At 45.9% G+C, this 20105-nt stretch overlaps 1 protein-coding gene across 2 annotated transcripts in view; it reads right to left on the bottom strand.

Moving 5' to 3' along the window:
* Nucleotides 1-261: 261 nt before the first annotated feature.
* Nucleotides 262-20105, bottom strand: part of LOC123998002 (suppressor of tumorigenicity 14 protein homolog) — a 33159-nt gene continuing 13315 nt past the window's right edge. For both annotated transcript variants that reach the window (XM_046302803.1, XM_046302802.1), the window contains exons 2-19: nt 18145-18292; nt 17379-17539; nt 15579-15649; nt 15102-15271; nt 14116-14151; nt 13295-13526; nt 11310-11449; nt 11092-11195; nt 10486-10595; nt 10195-10325; nt 9499-9603; nt 8268-8375; nt 7817-7930; nt 7299-7418; nt 5353-5533; nt 3527-3795; nt 1431-1567; nt 262-1252 (exon numbers count right to left, since the gene is read on the bottom strand). In XM_046302803.1, the coding sequence (XP_046158759.1) occupies nt 1091-1252; nt 1431-1567; nt 3527-3795; nt 5353-5533; nt 7299-7418; nt 7817-7930; nt 8268-8375; nt 9499-9603; nt 10195-10325; nt 10486-10595; nt 11092-11195; nt 11310-11449; nt 13295-13526; nt 14116-14151; nt 15102-15271; nt 15579-15649; nt 17379-17539; nt 18145-18241 (2448 nt within the window). In that variant the 5' untranslated portion in view covers nt 18242-18292 and the 3' untranslated portion in view covers nt 262-1090. The remainder of the gene's footprint in view (nt 1253-1430; nt 1568-3526; nt 3796-5352; nt 5534-7298; nt 7419-7816; nt 7931-8267; nt 8376-9498; nt 9604-10194; nt 10326-10485; nt 10596-11091; nt 11196-11309; nt 11450-13294; nt 13527-14115; nt 14152-15101; nt 15272-15578; nt 15650-17378; nt 17540-18144; nt 18293-20105) is intronic.

Consider the following 20105-nt stretch of genomic DNA (forward strand, 5'->3'; position numbering starts at 1 on the left):
CCAGAATAGAAAGAGTGGGAGGCCCTGGTGCACAACAATATACACTGGAGTTGCTTACCAAGATGACATTGAATATTCCTGAGTGGCTTAGTGACAGTTTTAAATGAAAATAGACTTGAAAATGGCTGTCCAGTAATGATCAACAACCAACTTGAAAGAGCTTGAAGAATTTTGAAAAGAATAATGTGCAAATATTGTACAATACAGATGTGGAAACCTCATTAGGGACTTACCAAGAAAGACTCACAGTTGTAATCCCTACCGAAGGTGATTAGAACATGAATTTACTCAGGGGGGTGAATATACATATGTAAATGAGATATTTCTGTACAAACGTTTCTAAAAATAGGTTTTCACGTTGTCATCATGGGGTATTGTGTATAGATGGGTGATTTTAGTTTATATTTAATCCCTTTTTAATTCAGTCTGTAACAAAATGTGGAATTACTAATATCACCGGTATCACACTGACTTATAAAACATTCCATGTTCTTGTCAAGGCACTTTAAGTGAAAATTGGCAGGTGAAAACAGCTGGTAAAGAAATACATTGTAAAAATACAACCAACTATTCTACTTCTGTTCCAATTCTAATTCCCTCAGTTCATTTGGTATGTCTGTCTGTCTAACAGAAGATGTGATCTCACATCATAGCAATGGTGGAGATTTGGCAAATAACGTACCACTTAAAAACAAAGTGCATCTTCAAAATATACATCTTCCATTATTTACACTGGGTGAATATTAATCAAACCAGTGGAACATGACATGATTGATGGAGGTGCAGGAGTCTTGCTGCTTCTCGGAGCCTTTGAGAACCAGGTTTGCATCAGTACAGCATAAAAACATTGAAAAATCTAATCCAAAACCCATTTGAAATCATTCATCTGAGCAGTAGCTAGCCCCATGCAGGCCCTCAGTGGGTGTCGGAGGCTGGTCGAGGCTGGCTAGATGGATGGATAGCTCTGGTCATCATGGAGGGACTCGTCCTCAATCAGACTCAATGTTCCATATTCCTTATTTTTTGTCTTGTTCTGTCAGACCCCCAAACTGTCTACCCGCTGTCCCTCCCCCTCCCCCATGTTCCATCATCAAACCCCTGTGTTCTTGTGGATCCAGTCTCTCAGCTTGGTGACACGCGAGTAGACGCCGGGCTTGTTCCGACGAGCGCAGCCCTCACCCCAGCTCACGATGCCTGCCTGGAACCACATTCCACTTTCCTCGAAGCACACCAGGGGACCCCCCGAGTCTCCCTAGTGATGAGAGCAACAGAGGACAGACATATTACATTGGGCACAAAGGAAACGTGTTTAGGAGTGTTTTAAGACGTAGGTGTCTGCCATATGTTTCTGTTTATAATTGCAAGTTTTTGTATTGTGTGTGTGTAGTATGTAGAGTGATAATGTAGCCTGCCATGCGTATCCCTCCCACCTGACAGGCGTCAACCCCTCCAGACAGGAAGCCGGAGCAGAGCATCCTGGATGTGACCTGACCCTCGGTGACCACGTTACACACCGTGTCGTTAATGATCTTCACCTCTGCCTTCTGCAGCAGCCGTGCTATGGCACCTGACCGCCACGAGAAAGAGAGGACACGTGGTTATAACTAGCAGGAGACGTCCTGCATGTCCATTAGCTACTGCCTACAACCCAGGTGCTAATGAGTTGGCTTTGGGTTGGCTAATGGGCAGTTAAGAGATCCCTCAAGAGAAAGAGGGAGAGAGAGGGAGGAGGTCTGGTATGAAATATGGGTGTGGAGGAAGGTGTAATGGAAGAGGGATGATAGGAAAAAGATGTGGGAGAGATGAAGGGAACAAGAGGAATGACATGATGAGAGAGATGAGGAAAATATTAGGATGAAAGATGAGGGAGAAGGAATGGGAACGGGGTGACAGAAGACAGGGATGTCATGAGAGATGAAGGGAGACAGAGCAGGATGTCATGAGAGATGAAGGGAGACAGAGCAGGATGTCATGAGAGATGAAGGGAGACAGAGCAGGATGTCATGAGAGATGAAGGGAGACAGAGCAGGATGTCATGAATGGGAGAGATGAGGGTTGAGAATGAAAATGGGGAGCGGGTGAGGGAAGACGGACGTCAGGAGGAGAGAGGGATGAAGGGAAGAGAAGGATGCCATGGCGATGAAGGGAAAGACACCATGATGGGAGAGATGAGAGAGGGATGAAGAGGGAGGGATGGAGAGAAAGCGCAAGAAATGTCAAGATGAGGAAAGCGCAGAATGCCAAGAAGAAAGAGAGATATAAAAGGTGTGTGTATATATATATATATCAAATACTATGCCAAATGGTTAGTATGTGAGGTGAGCTGATTCAGCACTTTCTTGAACTATCCCACTGTCTCTTGGCTCCTTTCCTTTCAAACGAAATCAAGTGCAGCTCGAGCATATGGAAATACTTGACCTAATGCACAGTATTTGACCCAAGCCTGCCGTATGAGAACAGTAGTGCTGGTCTAAATGAGACCATGTCTGGTATCTCCGTCTTGTCAGTATTGCTCGAGTGCGCACAGATGTGGATTACTTAGGCCGAACACCGGGATAGGTGGTGGAGTTTAAACCCTTTCACCTGCCTTTTATGTTGGAAGTCGTGTTTTTTCTTCAATGGAGTGATCAGGGTTGAGCAACTATATCCTTCACAGAAAATACATTTGCACAACACATTCATCAGGAAATAGCTTCATTTTCATCAGATGACATGCGAAGTGCAACACTATTCAGCTTGCAGCCACACAATTAAATGAGCTAGCCAGTGAGTAAGGTCATTTTTTGCAAAAGTGATGCATTGCCATCATATACATTTCTAGTGTTGTTTATCAGCTCCATTTCTTAATCAAATGTTTTATTTGAAGTTAATCTTGCATTTTACCAGAGAAAAGGAAGCTACGAGAAAAGTAGCTACAAATCAGTCAGAGTGCTGTCTGCTGATATAATGCCAGTTGGTGAATTCTCAGAGTGAAGAAGCGCAAGTGAAGCAGTCTGATGCCAAGCATTTAGATCTGCGTTTAGAAATCGCAGTAAGATTATTTCCTTATGCGTTTTCTCTTTTATATTTTGCCACTGCTAGGAGAAGCCAGAGCCGAGCAGGTAATACCGCTCATTATGGTTTAAAATTAACGATTCTAAAATGGCACTTCGTTTTTTATTGACTGAATATACTAGGCTATATAGAACATGTTATCTGTGAAGGTTATGATAAATTAGGCATTTTTGCACGCCGTTGGCATGTAGATAAACATGCACATATTTTCCTCAAGTGTGTTCTAATATACTTTAACTTGAATATTCTAGTACAAAAAAATAATAATGAGAGTACTCTTAACAGTAAAAACATTTCAAATGACCATCCCTAGTATGACCCAGTTCTGTAGCATGAAATAGAAGTAAATGTATGTTAACTCTGAACCCATGCACTAAATCAATTGCAACATTAGCATTTGAAACTATTCAACATATGTATTGTATATGACCTAGGTCTATAAGAACAACCGTGTAACTATATGATCGCCCACCTCCTTCGCGGAGAGTGCCCCAGCCTGTAACCCAACAGGACATGCCAGCAGGGAAGAGGTGGGAGCGTGCGGGTAGGCAGATGGGGTGGATGGTGTTGGTGAACTCCAGCGGCTGGCTCAGCTCCAGCAGGGCGACGTCGTAGTCATAGGTCATCTGGTTGTAGTCTGGGTGGGTGATAATGGTCTTCACCGATCTTCTCTGAACAGTATCCTGCTTATACTGGTCCTGCATGCCACTGTACGTCTGCCAGTTGGAGGCCACGTGGTTTCTAGAGGCGGTGTGTGTGTGTGTGTGTGTGTGTGTGTGTGTGTGTGTGTGTGTGTGTGTGTGTGTGTGTGTGTGTGTGTGTGTGTGTGTGTGTGTGTGTGTGTGTGTGTGTGTGTGTGTGTGTGTGAGAGAAAGAGAGCATGGGATGTTAACATTATTCAGTTATTCTGCTGGCCTCTCTGCCTTTGAAATTTCACTTGAAAGTGTTTTGTTTTTTTACAAAGTACAGGAGTGGATAGAATTGATTGTGGGCATGTTAACCAGCCTACAGGGCCAAGGGCTGGCAGTCTTATCTGAAAGGGGCCCGTGTGGGGGCAGGCTTTTGCTCCGGCCAAAGCAGCAACACACCGAATTCAAATAATGAACAAATTAGTCTTTAATAAAGACCCAATTGATTGAGTCGGCCGTGTATAGAGCCTCTCCACAGCATAAGAGAATGCTGTCTGTAAACACAAAGGAAGCCGTTTCTCTTCCAAGCTGACTGTGTGATTGTGAGAGGAACCAATGCTAGCAGCAGAGCTCTGTAAATCTCTGTACTGTTCATGAAACTGCCGCAGTGCACAGCTACATCATCCCCTACAGTGGCTGGCTCGAAATGGAAAAGACCACATCCATCCCAACACAGCAGTGCCAGATCACATTCTAGTGCAGGGATAGTGCTCCACCTACTGGCAGCCCAGCTAATTACACACAGTATATACATACAATAAAGCTACTTCGATGTAAATGTGGCCCTGAAGCATCTCTTCTAAACAGTATAATCAAGGGGTAATTTCTCATTCCTTGTGCTGTGGATCAAAACTCCTGTGTTGTGTAAAGCACCGTTTACCCATCATACTCGCAGGGCTCTGTTCAATCCGCATTGAGGAAATTCAGCTTTACAGCGTGATTGAAATGTAAAGGCAATGTTTCCACTTTAGTGGAGAACGCATTCATGGTAAACGCTGCACATGTTGGCTCAATACCTTTACATTTCTATTGAACCTGGAACTCTTCAGCTTTACAGATTGAAGAGCCCCTAAGTATTAAATGAGCGAACAGGATCCCTAAAACGATGTCCTCTGGAATAATGAATAATAATAATAACGAGAACGGGGCACCAACAAACTAAGTTAACTCAGTGAAGTAGATGAAAGACAGCAGAGTGGCCATAAACTACCCCCGAGGGAAAGGTAAAAATTGTTTTTGTTTGAAAGCAGAGTAGAGGGAGGTGGGAGATAGAGGCTTCAGAAGCAGAGATGGGACGATCTGTCTGTGAATCAGAAACCAGAAGAGGTGTGAGGGGTGCCATGTACACATACAGGGCTGGAGATCTTGAAAGAAGCTTCAGTACAGTAAAGAAGTCATAAACTACCCACAGGCATGACGGGATAGACAGACCCAAAAAAGAGGCATAGAGAACAAAAGCGAGGCGGAGGGAGGGATGAAGGGAGGACATTTGAAACAATAGGAAGGACAACCTGCAGAGAGGCAGGAGGAGCAGAGAGGAAGGAAGGAGGAGCAGGGAGGAAGGAAGGAAGAGTAAGGAAGGAAGAGCAGTGTTGTGTATGGAACTCACTCAGGGCTGATGGTCTTGAAGCAGTGGGCGGCAGACAGGAGCCAGCGGTTGGAGATGATTGACGCGCCACACACATGCCCACGGGTCTGGAAGTGCAGGCTCACCTGCCAGGGCCACTCCCCCAGCTGCGCATTCTCCCCGCCCACAATACGGTTAAGCTTGTATGGCCGGATGCCACAGTCTATTGGAAGGTATGTCGGAGAGGAAGAGTGAGACGAGCGTTAATGAACAGAGAGAAGAGAAGGAGAAAATAACTTCAACTTGACACCGCAGCCTTGGCGCTGAACCGCACGGCTCGTTGAAATTATAATAAGGTACCGACATTTGCTTATCAGAAAAACACTGCCAGACCCCGAGGCTTGTAGGAAAGGAAAAACACAAAAATATTCACACAGACGTCAATAGTTCTCCAAAGAAGAATGAAATAAAAGTGCTGGATGGAGGCCCTCCGGCTTGTTTGGTGCTCTGTAGACAAGTAGCCAGTCATACGTTATCCCAGCCCCACTACTCTGTAGACAAGTAGCCAGTCATACGTTATCCCAGCCCCACTACTCTGTAGACAAGTAGCCAGTCATACGTTATCCCAGCCCCACTACTCTGTAGACAAGTAGCCAGTCATACGTTATCCCAGCCCCCTACTCTGTAGACAAGTAGCCAGTCATACATTATCCCAGCCCCCTACTCTGTAGACAAGTAGCCAGTCATAAGTTATCCCAGCCCCCTACTCTGTAGACAAGTAGCCAGTCATACGTTATCCCAGCCCCCTACTCTGTAGACAAGTAGCCAGTCATAAGTTATCCCAGCCCCCTACTCTGTAGACAAGTAGCCAGTCATACGTTATCCCAGCCCCACTACTCTGTAGACAAGTAGCCAGTCATACGTTATCCCAGCCCCACTACTCTGTAGACAAGTAGCCAGTCATACGTTATCCCAGCCCCACTACTCTGTAGGCAAGTAGCCAGTCATACGTTATCCCAGCCCCACTCCTCTGTAGACAAGTAGCCAGTCATACGTTATCCCAGCCCCACTACTCTGTAGACAAGTAGCCAGTCATACGTTATCCCAGCCCCACTACTCTGTAGACAAGTAGCCAGTCATACGTTATCCCAGCCCCACTACTCTGTAGACAAGTAGCCAGTCATACGTTATCCCAGCCCTCAGACAAGTAGCCAGTCATACGTTATCCCAGCCCCACTACTCTGTAGACAAGTAGCCAGTCATACGTTATCCCAGCCCCACTACTCTGTAGACAAGTAGCCAGTCATACGTTATCCCAGCCCCACTCCTCTGTAGACAAGTAGCCAGTCATACGTTATCCCAGCCCCACTCCTCTGTAGACAAGTAGCCAGTCATACGTTATCCCAGCCCCACTCCTCTGTAGACAAGTAGCCAGTCATACGTTATCCCAGCCCCACTACTCTGTAGACAAGTAGCCAGTCATACGTTATCCCAGCCCCACTACTCTGTAGACAAGTAGCCAGTCATACGTTATCCCAGCCCCACTACTCTGTAGACAAGTAGCCAGTCAAGTTATCCCAGCCCCACTACTCTGTAGACAAGTAGCCAGTCATACGTTATCCCAGCCCCACTACTCTGTAGACAAGTAGCCAGTCATACGTTATCCCAGCCCCACTACTCTGTAGACAAGTAGCCAGTCATACGTTATCCCAGCCCCACTACTCTGTAGACAAGTAGCCAGTCATACGTTATCCCAGCCCCACTACTCTGCTGTCCTGTAGCTCACTGTTAGGAGTGACAATGATACATGTACTACTGGTTTCATGTGCTAGTCGAGGTTTTCGCATCAAACAGGAGTTCTAAAAGTACATGCTAACTCATGGATGTTTTTACAAAGACAGAGAGAGATGCCCAGAGAATAGGAAGTGAGTGAAGACGTAAATGAGAGGAGGAATGAAAGAGCTTTCTGCTGGGTTGTCTTGTCTTACCGCAGCCCTCCTCATCGGATTCGTCGGTGCAGTCTTTGACCCGGTCACACTCAGCGTTCACCTTGTTCACACACGCCTCGTTCTTACACTTAAAGCTGAAGTCAGAGCAGATACCAGGAGCTGCACAGAGAGACGTGGATAAAAATGTCAAATAAAAAGTCAAAACCCACAAAGAGATCCTAAGACAACACATTTCTGATATGAAAAAACAATCAAATTTTTCATAAACCTATTTCAGTGCTAGGCCAGGTTTGATGAAAAAGACTCTCCAATCAGTCAGGCATTAGAATGCAGTGCACCATACACAGTGATGGTGCTGTGGTTAACATTGACTGGCTGTATTGATTGAGATGGTCTAGTCTAAAATCCCACTTTATCCACAAAACTGAGATTGAAAAGGAGTGACAGGCTTTTAATGTGAGGAAAAGTGTGTGCAGTAGCATAAACATGGCTAATGTATGTCAAAAGAGAGGTGTGTCCTGTCACGTAATGAGTGGGTCTGGTGTGTGTTGACTTACAGACGGTACAGGAAGCCTCGTCACTCCCGTCTACACAGTCCATCTTAGTGTCACACACCACATCCTGAGGCAAACAGGTCCCGTCGCCACACCTCCACTCATTCTTAGCACAGCCTGGGAAAGGGGGGAGGAGAGAGAAAGATACATTTTTACTGATGTGGTCAGACTAGATGCTTGCTCTCGCTCCATCTCTCCCCTGCTCTGTGTTTTAAAAGGCTGAATGCATTATACATGATTAAGAGTCTAGACGGAGGCTGAGCAAATTGGGCAAGGCTTCCAACAAGCCACATTACTGATAAAGTAATGACCACACACAGCCGAGCTAGGAGCCAGTGTCCACCGATTAGTGCCTCTAATGTTAGCACAATTAGCATGGCATTAGTGGTCCGTATAGCCCGCAGACTGGCATTACATAGATAGAGATGGTCTTGTCGACTAGGAGGCTACTCACTGCAGTGCTTCTCATCACTCTCGTCACCGCAGTCGTTGACACGGTCGCACACCCAGTACTTGGGCTTGCACATCCCGTTGTCACAGGCAAACTGGTCCTTTTCACATTCTGAAAATAGCAAGAGGAAATGTCCAGTGTGTCAGAGGCTTCTATCACACAGACATGCACACACACAGGATTGTGAGAAGTATGCGAAGGGAGGGTTTGAAGGGGCAGTGAGGAAGGGTTGGAAGGGGCGGTGAGGGAGGGTTGAAGGGACGGTGAGGGAGGGTTGAAGGGACGGTGAGGGAGGGTTGAAGGGACGGTGAGGGAGGGTTGAAGGGACGGTGAGGAGGGTTGAAGGGACGGTGAGGGAGGGTTGAAGGGACGGTGAGTGAGGGTTGAAGGGACGGTGAGTGAGGGTTGAAGGGACGGTGAGTGAGGGTTGAAGGGACGGTGAGTGAGGGTTGAAGGGACGGTGAGTGAGGGTTGAAGGACGGTGAGTGAGGGTTGAAGGGTGAGTGAAGGGACGGTGAGTGAGGGTTGAAGGGACGGTGAGTGAGGGTTGAAGGGACGGTGAGTGAGGGTTGAAGGGACGGTGAGTGAGGGTTGAAGGGACGGTGAGGAGGGTTGAAGGGACGGTGAGGGAGGGTTGAAGGGACGGTGAGGGAGGGTTGAAGGGGTGGTGAGGGAGGGTTGAAGGGGCGGTGAGGGAGGGTTGAAGGGGCGGTGAGGAAGGGGTTGAAGGGGCGGTGAGGGAGGGTTGAAGGGGCAGTGAGGGAGGGTTGAAGGGGCGGTGAGGGAGGGTTGAAGGGGCGGTGAGGGAGGGTTGAAGGGGCGGTGAGGAAGGGGTTGAAGGGGCAGTGAGGAAGGGGTTGAAGGGGCAGTGAGGAAGGGGTTGAAGGGGAAGTGAGGAAGGGTTGAAGGGGTAGTGAGGAAGGGTTGAAGGGGCAGTGAGGAAGGGGTTGAAGGGGTAGTGAGGAAGGGTTGAAGGGGAAGTGAGGAAGGGGTTGAAGGAGCAGTGAGGAAGGGTTGAAGGGGCAGTGAGGAAGGGGTTGAAGGGGCAGTGAGGAAGGGGTTGAAGGGGAAGTGAGGAAGAGTTGAAGGGGCAGTGAGGAAGAGTTGAAGGGGAGATGAGGGAGGGCTGAAGGGAGAAGCGAGGTAGGGAGGGGTGAACGCGAAGTGAGGGAAAAAGAGGGAGGGGAGTGAGGTAGGGGTGAGGTGAGGCCAAGCAAGGCCAGAATCTACTTACTGCAGTTCATTTCATCACTCATGTCCCCACAGTCATTCCAGCCATCACAATGCAGCTCCTTCTTGATACAGAACCCAGAGCCACAGGAAAACTGGTTGGGGCAAGCTGCACACAGTAACAGAATGGAGGGAATGAGGAAGGAAGGAGGGAGAGAGGGAGACAGGGGGAAGAGACAAATGAGAGTGAGCGATGAGAGAGAGCGAGTGACAGAAGGCGTGTAAGGGAATAATAGTGTATTTCCGGCCCATCCGTCTTGTTGCAATCTGCTCGTCCCTATTGATCAAAGCAATTAGAAATCCATTATGGCCCAAACTCTGAAAGAGCAGCACTACAGAGGGTAGAGGGGACGAGGGGAGTGGAGGGGACAGACAGAGACTAGAAGTGCTCCTGACTGATAAAACAGACAATGAACACACTCTCATGGTGATTGGTGGACGTGTGATGTCAGAGCTGCAGTCTGTAAACCTCCATCATTGAACCGTCTCTGGCTGAGTGTCAGTCAGTGTGCCACTGGGTTTGGGGCACTAGTTCAGTTGTAATCGTCACTAAAACTCTGTCATATAGCAACTCCACTCGCATATCAGTTGCCATGGAGATTAAGAGGAGTTTGAAAACAGCACCATAAAATGGTAACACCTTCATAGGACGTTTCATACAATCCAGAGTCATATATAACACCAGAGAGAAACCACTCACGGTTGGAAGGATCATATGCGTTGTACTGAGCCTGGAAGCCTTTGTCTGTGAAGGACTCATCAGAGTGGAACATCACAGCCAGAGAGCTGGTGGTACTGGTAAGGGCCAGAGAAGACAACTCCCCACAGTACCTGAAACAAAGCACACAACGTTTATTTGACTGGAAATACTGACATTGTATGTCAATGGAATGTGATGGTTTAAAGCAGAGGACACATTTCCTTTATCCTGTGATAATCAATAAAGTAATACTGTTCTATAGAGCATCAGTAAGTAGAAGACAATTCTTACTTGATGCCCATGACCTCTATGTAGTCTTTGTGACACACCCTGACGTCCACTCTCGGCTCCTTCATACGGAACATGGTGAACTTCACACGTACCTGCTTCCCTGCAGGGACCTGAGACAGGGTTGTGTTCACGTGAGTTTTAAGAGTTGGAAAATGTCACCACTTTTCCCCTCTGCCCTGCTCCTTAGAGGTACGCACTTGTTCCTTCCTCCTCATAGTTTCCAAATAAATGGTGTACAAAATATAGTGGTCCCTCAAGCCTGCTTACACCAATTCGATGATTTGTAATCCACAAGGGGAACGGGACCAAGTGGGAGGTGTAGGGAATTGGAACTCAAACTACACTAACTGTGAGAGAACACCTAACCCACCTCCTCCCCCAAGACACAAAGCCTTAAGGACTGCTGCTGCAATAGGACATATGAAGATGGAAGAGGTGCTGAACAGCCTGGCTGACATTCTGCAGCCTCAGCATTCCCCTCATACAGAGCTATGGATGGTGCAGGAAAGACGGGACAAGAGAGAGGGACCAGAGAGCGAAGGGGTAAATAGAGAGGTAGCAGAGAGAGGGGGGTAACAGAAGGGGCTATGATGCAGGATCACCAACCTCGATGGTCCATTTGCAGTCCAGGGCTGGGGGATAGAAGCTGGGGTAATGGGGAGAGCTGAAGTTCCCCTGAGCATCACTCAGGACTCCTCCACAACTTTTGGCTAAAATGGGGTCATTAGAGTGTTCATCATCTTAACTTAGTGAAATGTGGACTGTTTGACTGGTATTGTCGTTGTACATCTTGGTAAGGGGATGACTGTGTGATGTTATCTTACATGTTGTTAGGGGGATGATTGAGTACTCTGCACTGAAGCCGGGCCTCTGGACAGCGCTGTCGGTGATGAGGTTGATGAGCATGATGTTACTGGACGACACCACCTCCAGGGGATTGCTGGGAGGCCTCTGACCACACTTGCTATAGGAGGCGATTCATACAGGAAATTGAGACATCAATCAATGTCAGGGCTGGGCAACACTGGTCAAGGTGCGAGACTTGAAAGGCATAAACCATCAGTATACCATCTACACTGTGTTGCTAAAGTGACATAGTACACTTTTAATAAAACACATTAATCAGAAGCCCAAAGAAGCCCATTAAATACATTTGAAATTAAAAATTGAAAATTGAACTAAATAACTGTTGAGCACCCACACATCAAAAAGCATTAAGTCAACTATTAAGGGAAGAAAAATAGCCCTGCCCACTCAGACACACATGGCATTTCAAAGTCAAACAGGTATTTTAGCGAAACGCTGCTAGAGCAGCACTACATCTACCTGCAGCAACGTAATGCCATTAGAAACTATTGTATTAAGGCTCTCATAAACCTGGTGTCACCTTGGATAAAGCTGATCGGCTGAGCAGCAATATAAAAATCTTATGCAGCGCCTGGCTACCCGCATTTGTTTGGCGAAGGGTTTGGAACTTGAAATTGCCTACAGTGTAGCCCCCACTGATTTGCACTCAGGTTGCCACAGTGGGGGAGAGAGAGAGCGAGAGCGAGAGAGACGGACGCCCACAGAGTCCACAACAGACAACCAACCACAATTACACACAGCAGCATGGCTGCTGGGTGGCACCCCTGGTAGATTGGAAAAGAGAGGTCCTTCTGAGCCAACTCAATCTCACTGAAGGTCCCCAATGTTAACAATGAAAGACGACGTGCTGGGCTAAATGCACCAGGATCCCAACAAGTGGCTAAAATCACCAATGATGTATTGGGAATGAAGTCCACAGCATTCGCTACACTTCAAAACGACCTTATAGCCAAATACAAAGTGATGTTCCTGTCCCTCTTGGGAATCCTGGAAAACTACATGACACACTTGTACTTTCTTTCCTCTTTAAGTAAGCATATGCATGTCTTGGTTGGACCATAAATGAATAAAAAGGTTGTAAACAAGTGGGATACACTGAGTGTACAAAACATTATGAACACCATCCTAATATTGAGTTTTACCGCCCACTTTTGCCCACAGATGTTGGCCCATGTTGACTCCAATGACTCCAAAGCATTGACTCCAATGCTTCCCACAGTCGCGTCAAGTTGACTGGATGTTCTTTGGGTGGTGGGCCATTCTTGATACAGACAAGAAACTGTTGAACGTGAAAAACCCAGCAGCGTTGCAGTTCTTGACACAGTCGAATCCAGTGCGCCTTGCACCAACTACCATACCCGTTCAAAGGCACTTAAATCTTTTGTCCTGTCCATTCACCCACTGAATAACACACACAATCCATATTTCACTTTGCCTTAAAAATCATTCTTTAACCTGTCTATGTATCTTGGTAGGATGAAGAATATATTATTTATTGTGCTAAAAGAAAGCAAGTTTGAAGTTGACTTCCTGCTTCCTTTTCCCCCACTGTTAACATAACCTTATCGATTGGAAACAAACCCGCATTCTCGCAGCACAACAACCTATCAATTACACTTAGCCTAGACACCAGGTAACCACCTTCGATTGAACAAAGCCAATATGTCTCACACAAATTTGCAATCTTACAATTGAATTCACTTGTCTGTGTATCACTGCTGATATTAAGACGGAGTTTGTCACAGATTTCCTTGGGCTGTGGAGAATAGTGGCATTATGACAAACATTGGCCTGATTCAGCCTCTCTCATCACCATCCCTGTACTAGAGTCTTTGGCTCCATGAAATGCACCAATAAAACAATCAATGCATTATTCATATTATTTATCTCTCATCATCATCATCATCATCATCATCACAGTAGTGGTTGTGAGAGCACTCACTGAGTGATGGCCTGGGACTCATCTGGGCTGAGGGAGTCGTAGATGGACACAAAGTCATCGGAGCAGTCGTCCTCTATGTGAAAGTGGGAGAAGCGGACTGAGATGGCGTTCTGTTCCGGGGCTCTGATCTGCCACTGGCAACGGGACTGGGCCGGGTACTGATCAGGAAAGCCTGGAGACTGGAAGCTCTGAGCTAAAGGGTCAGCCTCCAACCGGAAGAAACACTCGTAATCTGACGGGCAGGAAATGAACAGCATAACAGATTACATTAGTAGATGTACAGACATAAAGGTACAGTAGCCCAACAAAGGCTGTGGGTTTTCCCTGGTCAGCTCACATGCTAAAGGAAGAACTTTAGACTCTCTAGTCCCAAAAGATGCAAACGCCAAGGCAGATAACTTAATGGAAAAAAGAGCTGTGTGTATGGCATCAATCAAAATGTCATATCATGGTGAGGAGAAATGTACACATTTTATACCACATCTACTACACTGTTCATCATCCAGTGTCATCTGTTGATGCAATATCAACTCTCATCTGAAATTAAATGTAACATGCGCAAAATCTTTTGAGGATTACGCATCAACACAGAGGGTAAAAAAAAGACGCGTGAAATAGGCCAACATCCATTTTTATTCAGTAGTCCACTCATGTACTATATAGCCAGGGCTCTCAATCTCTTCATGAATGGAGCAGCAGCAGCATTATGTATCAAGCGGAGCAGGCATTCGTCACAGACTGGCAGCAGCGGGGTGAACATCTAGCGGGCTGGAAAATTACAGCGGCGTGTGATTGAAACGGTAGACAGTGGGTTTACTCACCGGCTCTGGGGTTCCTGGCCATCCTGGGGTCTGTGCCTGGAGAGAAGGGGGGTGGGGCAGAAGAGTTGGAGGGAGAAGGAGGAGAGAGAAAGGGAAAATGAGAGATAAGGGGGAGGGTTATAAGAGTGTTACCTTACTGAGAGGCTGATAGAGTGATGCACGGGTGTATAATATTTGGGTTGCACTTTTACTGTTCCAATTCGCCGTACACACTGCTGTTGAGAGAGCTGCCGATGGAGTTTTTTTAACCCCCCCCCCCATTGCCCCACGGAGCCCAGGGATACATCTCTGTCTAACCATCTGACAGCCACATCAAACCATATAAACAGAAATCATTTTAAAAGAGAGCAAAACCACTAAGTCATATAGGGTGACCTTTTTGCAATGCAATGTGAAGTAGACAGAAGCTAGAATAATGATAATGGCTAGAGCCAGGCAGCTAAAGGGCAGCCCAGGGGCCAACTAATATAACGTCATTAGAGAACCCAAACTACATAAAGTGTCCAATCACTGATACAATACAAACAGAGTGGCGTCCCTTATACCTCCACGTTATCTTATTAGAGCATGTCAGAGACATCTAGCTGGCATAGAACAGCCATTAATGCAGAAATCATATCAGATATGAATGCTTATGGAAGATGACAGAGGGGGCTTTCTTCAGACAATACATTTATCTTCATTAAACATAACCCTTTAATGTAGGGGAGGCCAACCCTGCATCTGGAGAGCTACTGGGTGCACAGGTTTTTGATCCAACTCTGTTGCCCCTCATTCAGCTGATCAAGGTCCTGGTGAGCAGCCAATTAATAGAATGAAGGTTTTGGATTTGGGTTGAAGTGGAAGCTTGCAGGACTCAGTAACTCTCCAGGTGGGTGGGTCACTGCTTGCTTAGTTTAAACCCTAAACCCCTAGATAAACCCTCTGCCCCAGGGACTACACCACCTGGTTTGGTCTTGACTGGGTTGTACTACCTACTAACTCACGTGAGGCAGTGACTTGGCTGATGTGGAGGCTCTGGCCGGAGCGTTTGCCCTGCTCCCTGATGCCGTTCCACAGCACCTCCAGGACCCGCTCCTCAGAGAACTCTGGCAGTATCTCCAGGTCCGCTGCCGGGATGTCAAACTGGGTCCAGTAGTAGGCCAGCACCCCCTCACTGGAGAGAGAGGAGGACTTGAAGGAAGGAGTAGAAGACCAAACTATGCTGACTGAGGCATTCATTGATCACTCACAGTCATGCATTTCAACATTTCTATTGTGCAGGTTTGACCAAACCTCTCCTCAGGAACAGCTGGTGTTTTGAGTTGCTGCAATGGACGTTCCATTGTCCAAATCACACTTATCCAATAAGCTTTTTCAAAGATTCATATTATGTAATAAACAAAGTGATCTCATGACTAGCTTTATGGCCAACTGTACATTACCAACATGCAGAAACTCCACATCCCAGAATGCTCTCCTACCTGAAGGCGGTCACCACAGATGTGGTGTAGTACTTGGAGAGGAACTCAACTTGTTTGTAGTTGCTCTTAAGCTGGTGAAAAAAGCCAACATAAAAATTAGCATTCACTAGGTTACCTGACAACCCATTTGCTGTTACCATGGCGAAGATATGGAGCCATGACCTCAGAGTTCAGCCGAATCCTCCATATAAGGTTTAATTGATCAAGGTTACCATGATGTTGGGAGTGCTCCAAGTATTGGCCAGTTAGATACCAAGAAAAGCTTGTCTGCGAGTCTGCAATAAGGCCACTGAGAACAAGTGTGTCTGTTTGCATTCCAACTGCCTGTATGCCATGAATAACAGGGTTTTCATTGGAGATCCCATGGAGGATGAGTGCTTTCAGCTACAGATATGTGAAAGAAATGTAGAAAGAAACTGGATATCTAATCCTAGCATGTGTTGTTACTAATCATGCTGTCTACTCATAGTGTGTGTGTGTGTGTTTTAAACTTCAGTTCAGACTGTGAATAAGAATGCATGTAGCGGACATGCAATTATCAGGCTGGTAAATGTTAAATCCAAAAGGTACATTATAAAGGCAGTGTAGCTGAACTCACCTCAGCGCCCTGAAACAGACTGAAGAGAATAGTGAACGATCTTCATCTTGTATCGACTCTGATAAGACCACATTGAGAACCGAGAAATGGGCTGGAGACTTTTCAATGGACCACAATGGAGAAAGTCCATTAACAATTCCGGAGGTGAGCAAAATGAGTGATCCACTGAAGTTGAACCCAGAAGCGTAGAATGTGATCACGTTGCAGTTTGCAGAGCTCAGACGAGAGACACAGTGTCTCCTAAGTGTGGATTTCCTTATTCAAAGCTGTTTCTAAGCACAAATAACATATTCTACAGCAGGTAACAGCAGACTACCAAGTCGACCACACAGCACCTCCAACATACAGAGAGGTGCATTGTTCCCTCAAAAAAAATATTTAAAAAAGAACTCAGTGTATTCTTTAGTCTTGCCAGTGGAGCCAATAGTGTGTTTCTGATTGGCTTTGTTAGTTCAGTTGTATATACTGTAGACCCAATCACCAACATATAATGACACTTTGCTCTACTGCATCTGCAATACATGGCCAGAGGAAGAACTGAATGTACCGAGCAGAGCGAATAATGGTGGGGGTGTGTTCTGTCACATTAATGCTCATTGAACAGCCATCTAGAATTCCATTCAGACCACCTACCTTATATTGTCACTCATGCAGCCATACATTCTAAAGCAATGCCACACTGACTGGGGGTTTAGCAATAGCAGTTTATCATTGTCATGTTCCCAAGTGGCGATACACACATCTCCATAACTCCAATGAAAGGAAATGTTGTTCGAGGAAATAACAGAGTAACTAAATGATGTTCTCTCTTCCAGTCCACCCACACAAATATGCCTTTAGCAATCTCCTTCCACCAGGAGAAAAACATGCTGTGGCAGATAGCTACAACAAACAAGAGAGAGAAACTGAATCTCAGTCAGTTCTGAAATCTGACACCTGACTTAATACCGTACCTGGCCTAAAGGGTATTGTGGGTGGAGGTTAACTTGGTAGAAGGATATTGGGCCAGTCATCAACCTATCTATCAAAAGTTCAACTAATTTCAACCTTTGAGGCAGGCAGGAAAATGATGGGAAATGACTGATGTCTGTCATCTCATCACTTTTGTCTGTCACCATAGAAAAACAATAATCTCAATCGTTTTTTTTTAACAGAACATCACCAGGACGTGGTATCGGAGCCTAAACCTGGGTCAAACTCACTATCTCTTCCAGGTCATCTGCCAGCTTTTGGAACTCTGTGCTGGTGGGGTCCTCCAGATTCTGGTTGTAGGGCACATTGTCCAGCTTCATGTGCCCGCTATACACCCGCTGAGCTGGGACACGCTTCATACTTATGGTGGCCGCAGACTCCCTGCCTTTGACTGAGGGAAAGAGAGTGGGAGAAAGAGCAGGTCATTTAATACAATTCTACATGCAACACCAATGCCTCCTCATAAACATCCAGAGATGGTTAATAAAAAGAGAACAGGGATTTAGGAGAATTAGGAGTTTGTTTATCTTTTGATTATCTCTCTGTAAAAGCCTCTTTGATCAGGCTGTAGAGTGAGCGTGTGTGTGACTGTCAGGATGTTTCGTCTACTCTGCACCGCGCCACTTTACTCCCCTGAATTATTAACACCAACCAAATTAAGGCCTGTCAAACAGGTTATCAATGTCAAATTAAAAACTTCCAAACTTCACACTTAATTTGGATATTTGTAACTAAAGTCTTTCCGGGTAGATAATAAAAAGCTGTTTGCCATTATTTACATTTCAGGTATCAATTTTATATTCAGACATTAGAAGAAACAAACCTCCCAGAATACTCCAGGCCAAACTGAGAGGGTGGGAAATTAGCAACATTAGTACAGTTGGAGTTATTGAGTTATTGAGCATCCTTTGCATTTTCACTTAGACTGAGTGATAGTACCTAGTCTAGGATTATTACATGCATTAGTCTCAGACTACATAGCAAAGTTGTACTCACTAACAAAGAGCCAGATGAGGATTCCTGTCACAGCGGCCAAGACAAGCAGAGCAATGAGGACTCCCACTATCACTCCAGTCTTCTTCTTCGATGCCATCTTGTCTTTGTTATCCAGGAAGGTGACCTGCTCATGCCGCCCGTTCTGCCCCTAGGTAGACAGAGGCAAACCGACATAAGAGGGAGATAAGTTCATTACTTACCTACAGTTATATGATGAGATTACTAATACTCAAGACGTAGGAGTACAATAACATATCGAGTGTAGGGTGTGAGTCACCTAACTTGGAGGACATGGAGATTGTTAGGAGATCATAGTGTTCAGTCTCTTCCTAAAATCATCCTGAAACTAAGTGCAAGACAGTAGCTATAGCCACCTCCAGACTCCAGTCTTACCATACGAGTTGAAAGTAATGACAGTGGACTTGTAAAAAGCTAGCAAGGAAAAGCCTGTGACATCAACGAAGGCACTAGAAACAAAGTGCCAATTCTACTGTTCCTGGCATCAGAAAGTTCCCATCGTCAACATTAGAACAGTAACAAAAAACTAAATGAAAGCTAAAATTCTGTGGCTCGGCAACTAAAATCAAGAAACAACCACAGTTGCATTATATCCCGAAGGTGAACTGATCCAAATCACCGTTCTCACCAGGAAGGGTTATGTATCACTAGTATAAACTATGCCATACTTCTCATTTCACATTGGAGGCTAAAGCATCTAAAAAGACATGAGCGCAGAGAGACAGAGCTGCCATGGAAAGTTCAGTGTGTCTATCGGTGTAGTAGTCAGATGTGTGGTGTGTGTAGGTCAGCAGGGGAAAGACAGACAATTGCATTGTTTGTGAAACTGACCGCCATCTTGAGCATCACCCTGTATTAGACTTACGGTGAATTGCAAAGACTGCTAACACAGATTCAAAACCATAACAATAACGTGTCTGTTTTACATTACTTTTCATGTTTTTGTTTAGGGAGAATCACTGACAAGTTTAAACAGGCTCAGAACGAATCCTGACGTAAAAACAGGCCCAACCAGTTTAGTGACCTGAGAGCACACACGTTGCACGGCAGAGAAGACTTCCATGGCGCTCTGTACATGCTTCACCTTCATTAAGGAACAGCCAACGGTGAGCAAGTACTTGGTGACATCAACAGCAATACTCCATAGCCACTGCCTCACCATGTCACTAAAACGTCAACAAAACGAAGCAGCTGATTGTGGACTTCAGGAAACAGCAGAGGGAGCACATCCCTATCCACAGATGGGACAGCAGCGGAGAAGGTGAAAAGCTTTAAGTTTCTCGGTGTACACATCACTGACAATCTGAAATGGTCCACCCACACAGACAGTGTGGTAAGGCGAAACTGCCCCCATGACCCACAAAGTTTTACAGATGCACAATTGAGAGCATCCTGTTGGGCTGTATCACTGCCTGGTACGGCAACTATACCGCCCACAACCGCAGGGCTCTCCAGAGGGTGGTGTGGTCTGCACAACGCATCACCGGGGGAAAACTACCTGCCCTGTAGGACACCTACAGCACCTGATGTCACAGGAAGGCCAAAAAGATCATCCAGGACAACAACCACCCAAGCCACTACCTGTTCACCCCGCTATCATCCAGAAGGAGAGGTCAGCGCAGGTGCATCAAAGCTGGGACCGAGAGACTGAAAAACAGTGTCTATCTTAAAGGTCATCAGACATCACTAGCTGGCTACCACCCGGTTACTCAGCCCTGTACTTTAGAGGCTGCTGCCCTATATACACAGACATGTAAACACTGGTAACTGTAATAATATTTACATACTGCTTTACTCATTTCATATGTACAGTGCCTTCTAAAAGTATTCAGACCCCTCAACTTTTCCATTTAAGTCATTTAGCAGACGCTCTTACTGCCTTATTCTGAAATGGATTTTTAAAATCCTCAGCAGTCTACACACAATCCCTCAAAATGACAAAG

Source organism: Oncorhynchus gorbuscha, linkage group LG15, assembly GCF_021184085.1.
Source record: "Oncorhynchus gorbuscha isolate QuinsamMale2020 ecotype Even-year linkage group LG15, OgorEven_v1.0, whole genome shotgun sequence".
Taxonomy (NCBI): domain Eukaryota; kingdom Metazoa; phylum Chordata; class Actinopteri; order Salmoniformes; family Salmonidae; genus Oncorhynchus; species Oncorhynchus gorbuscha.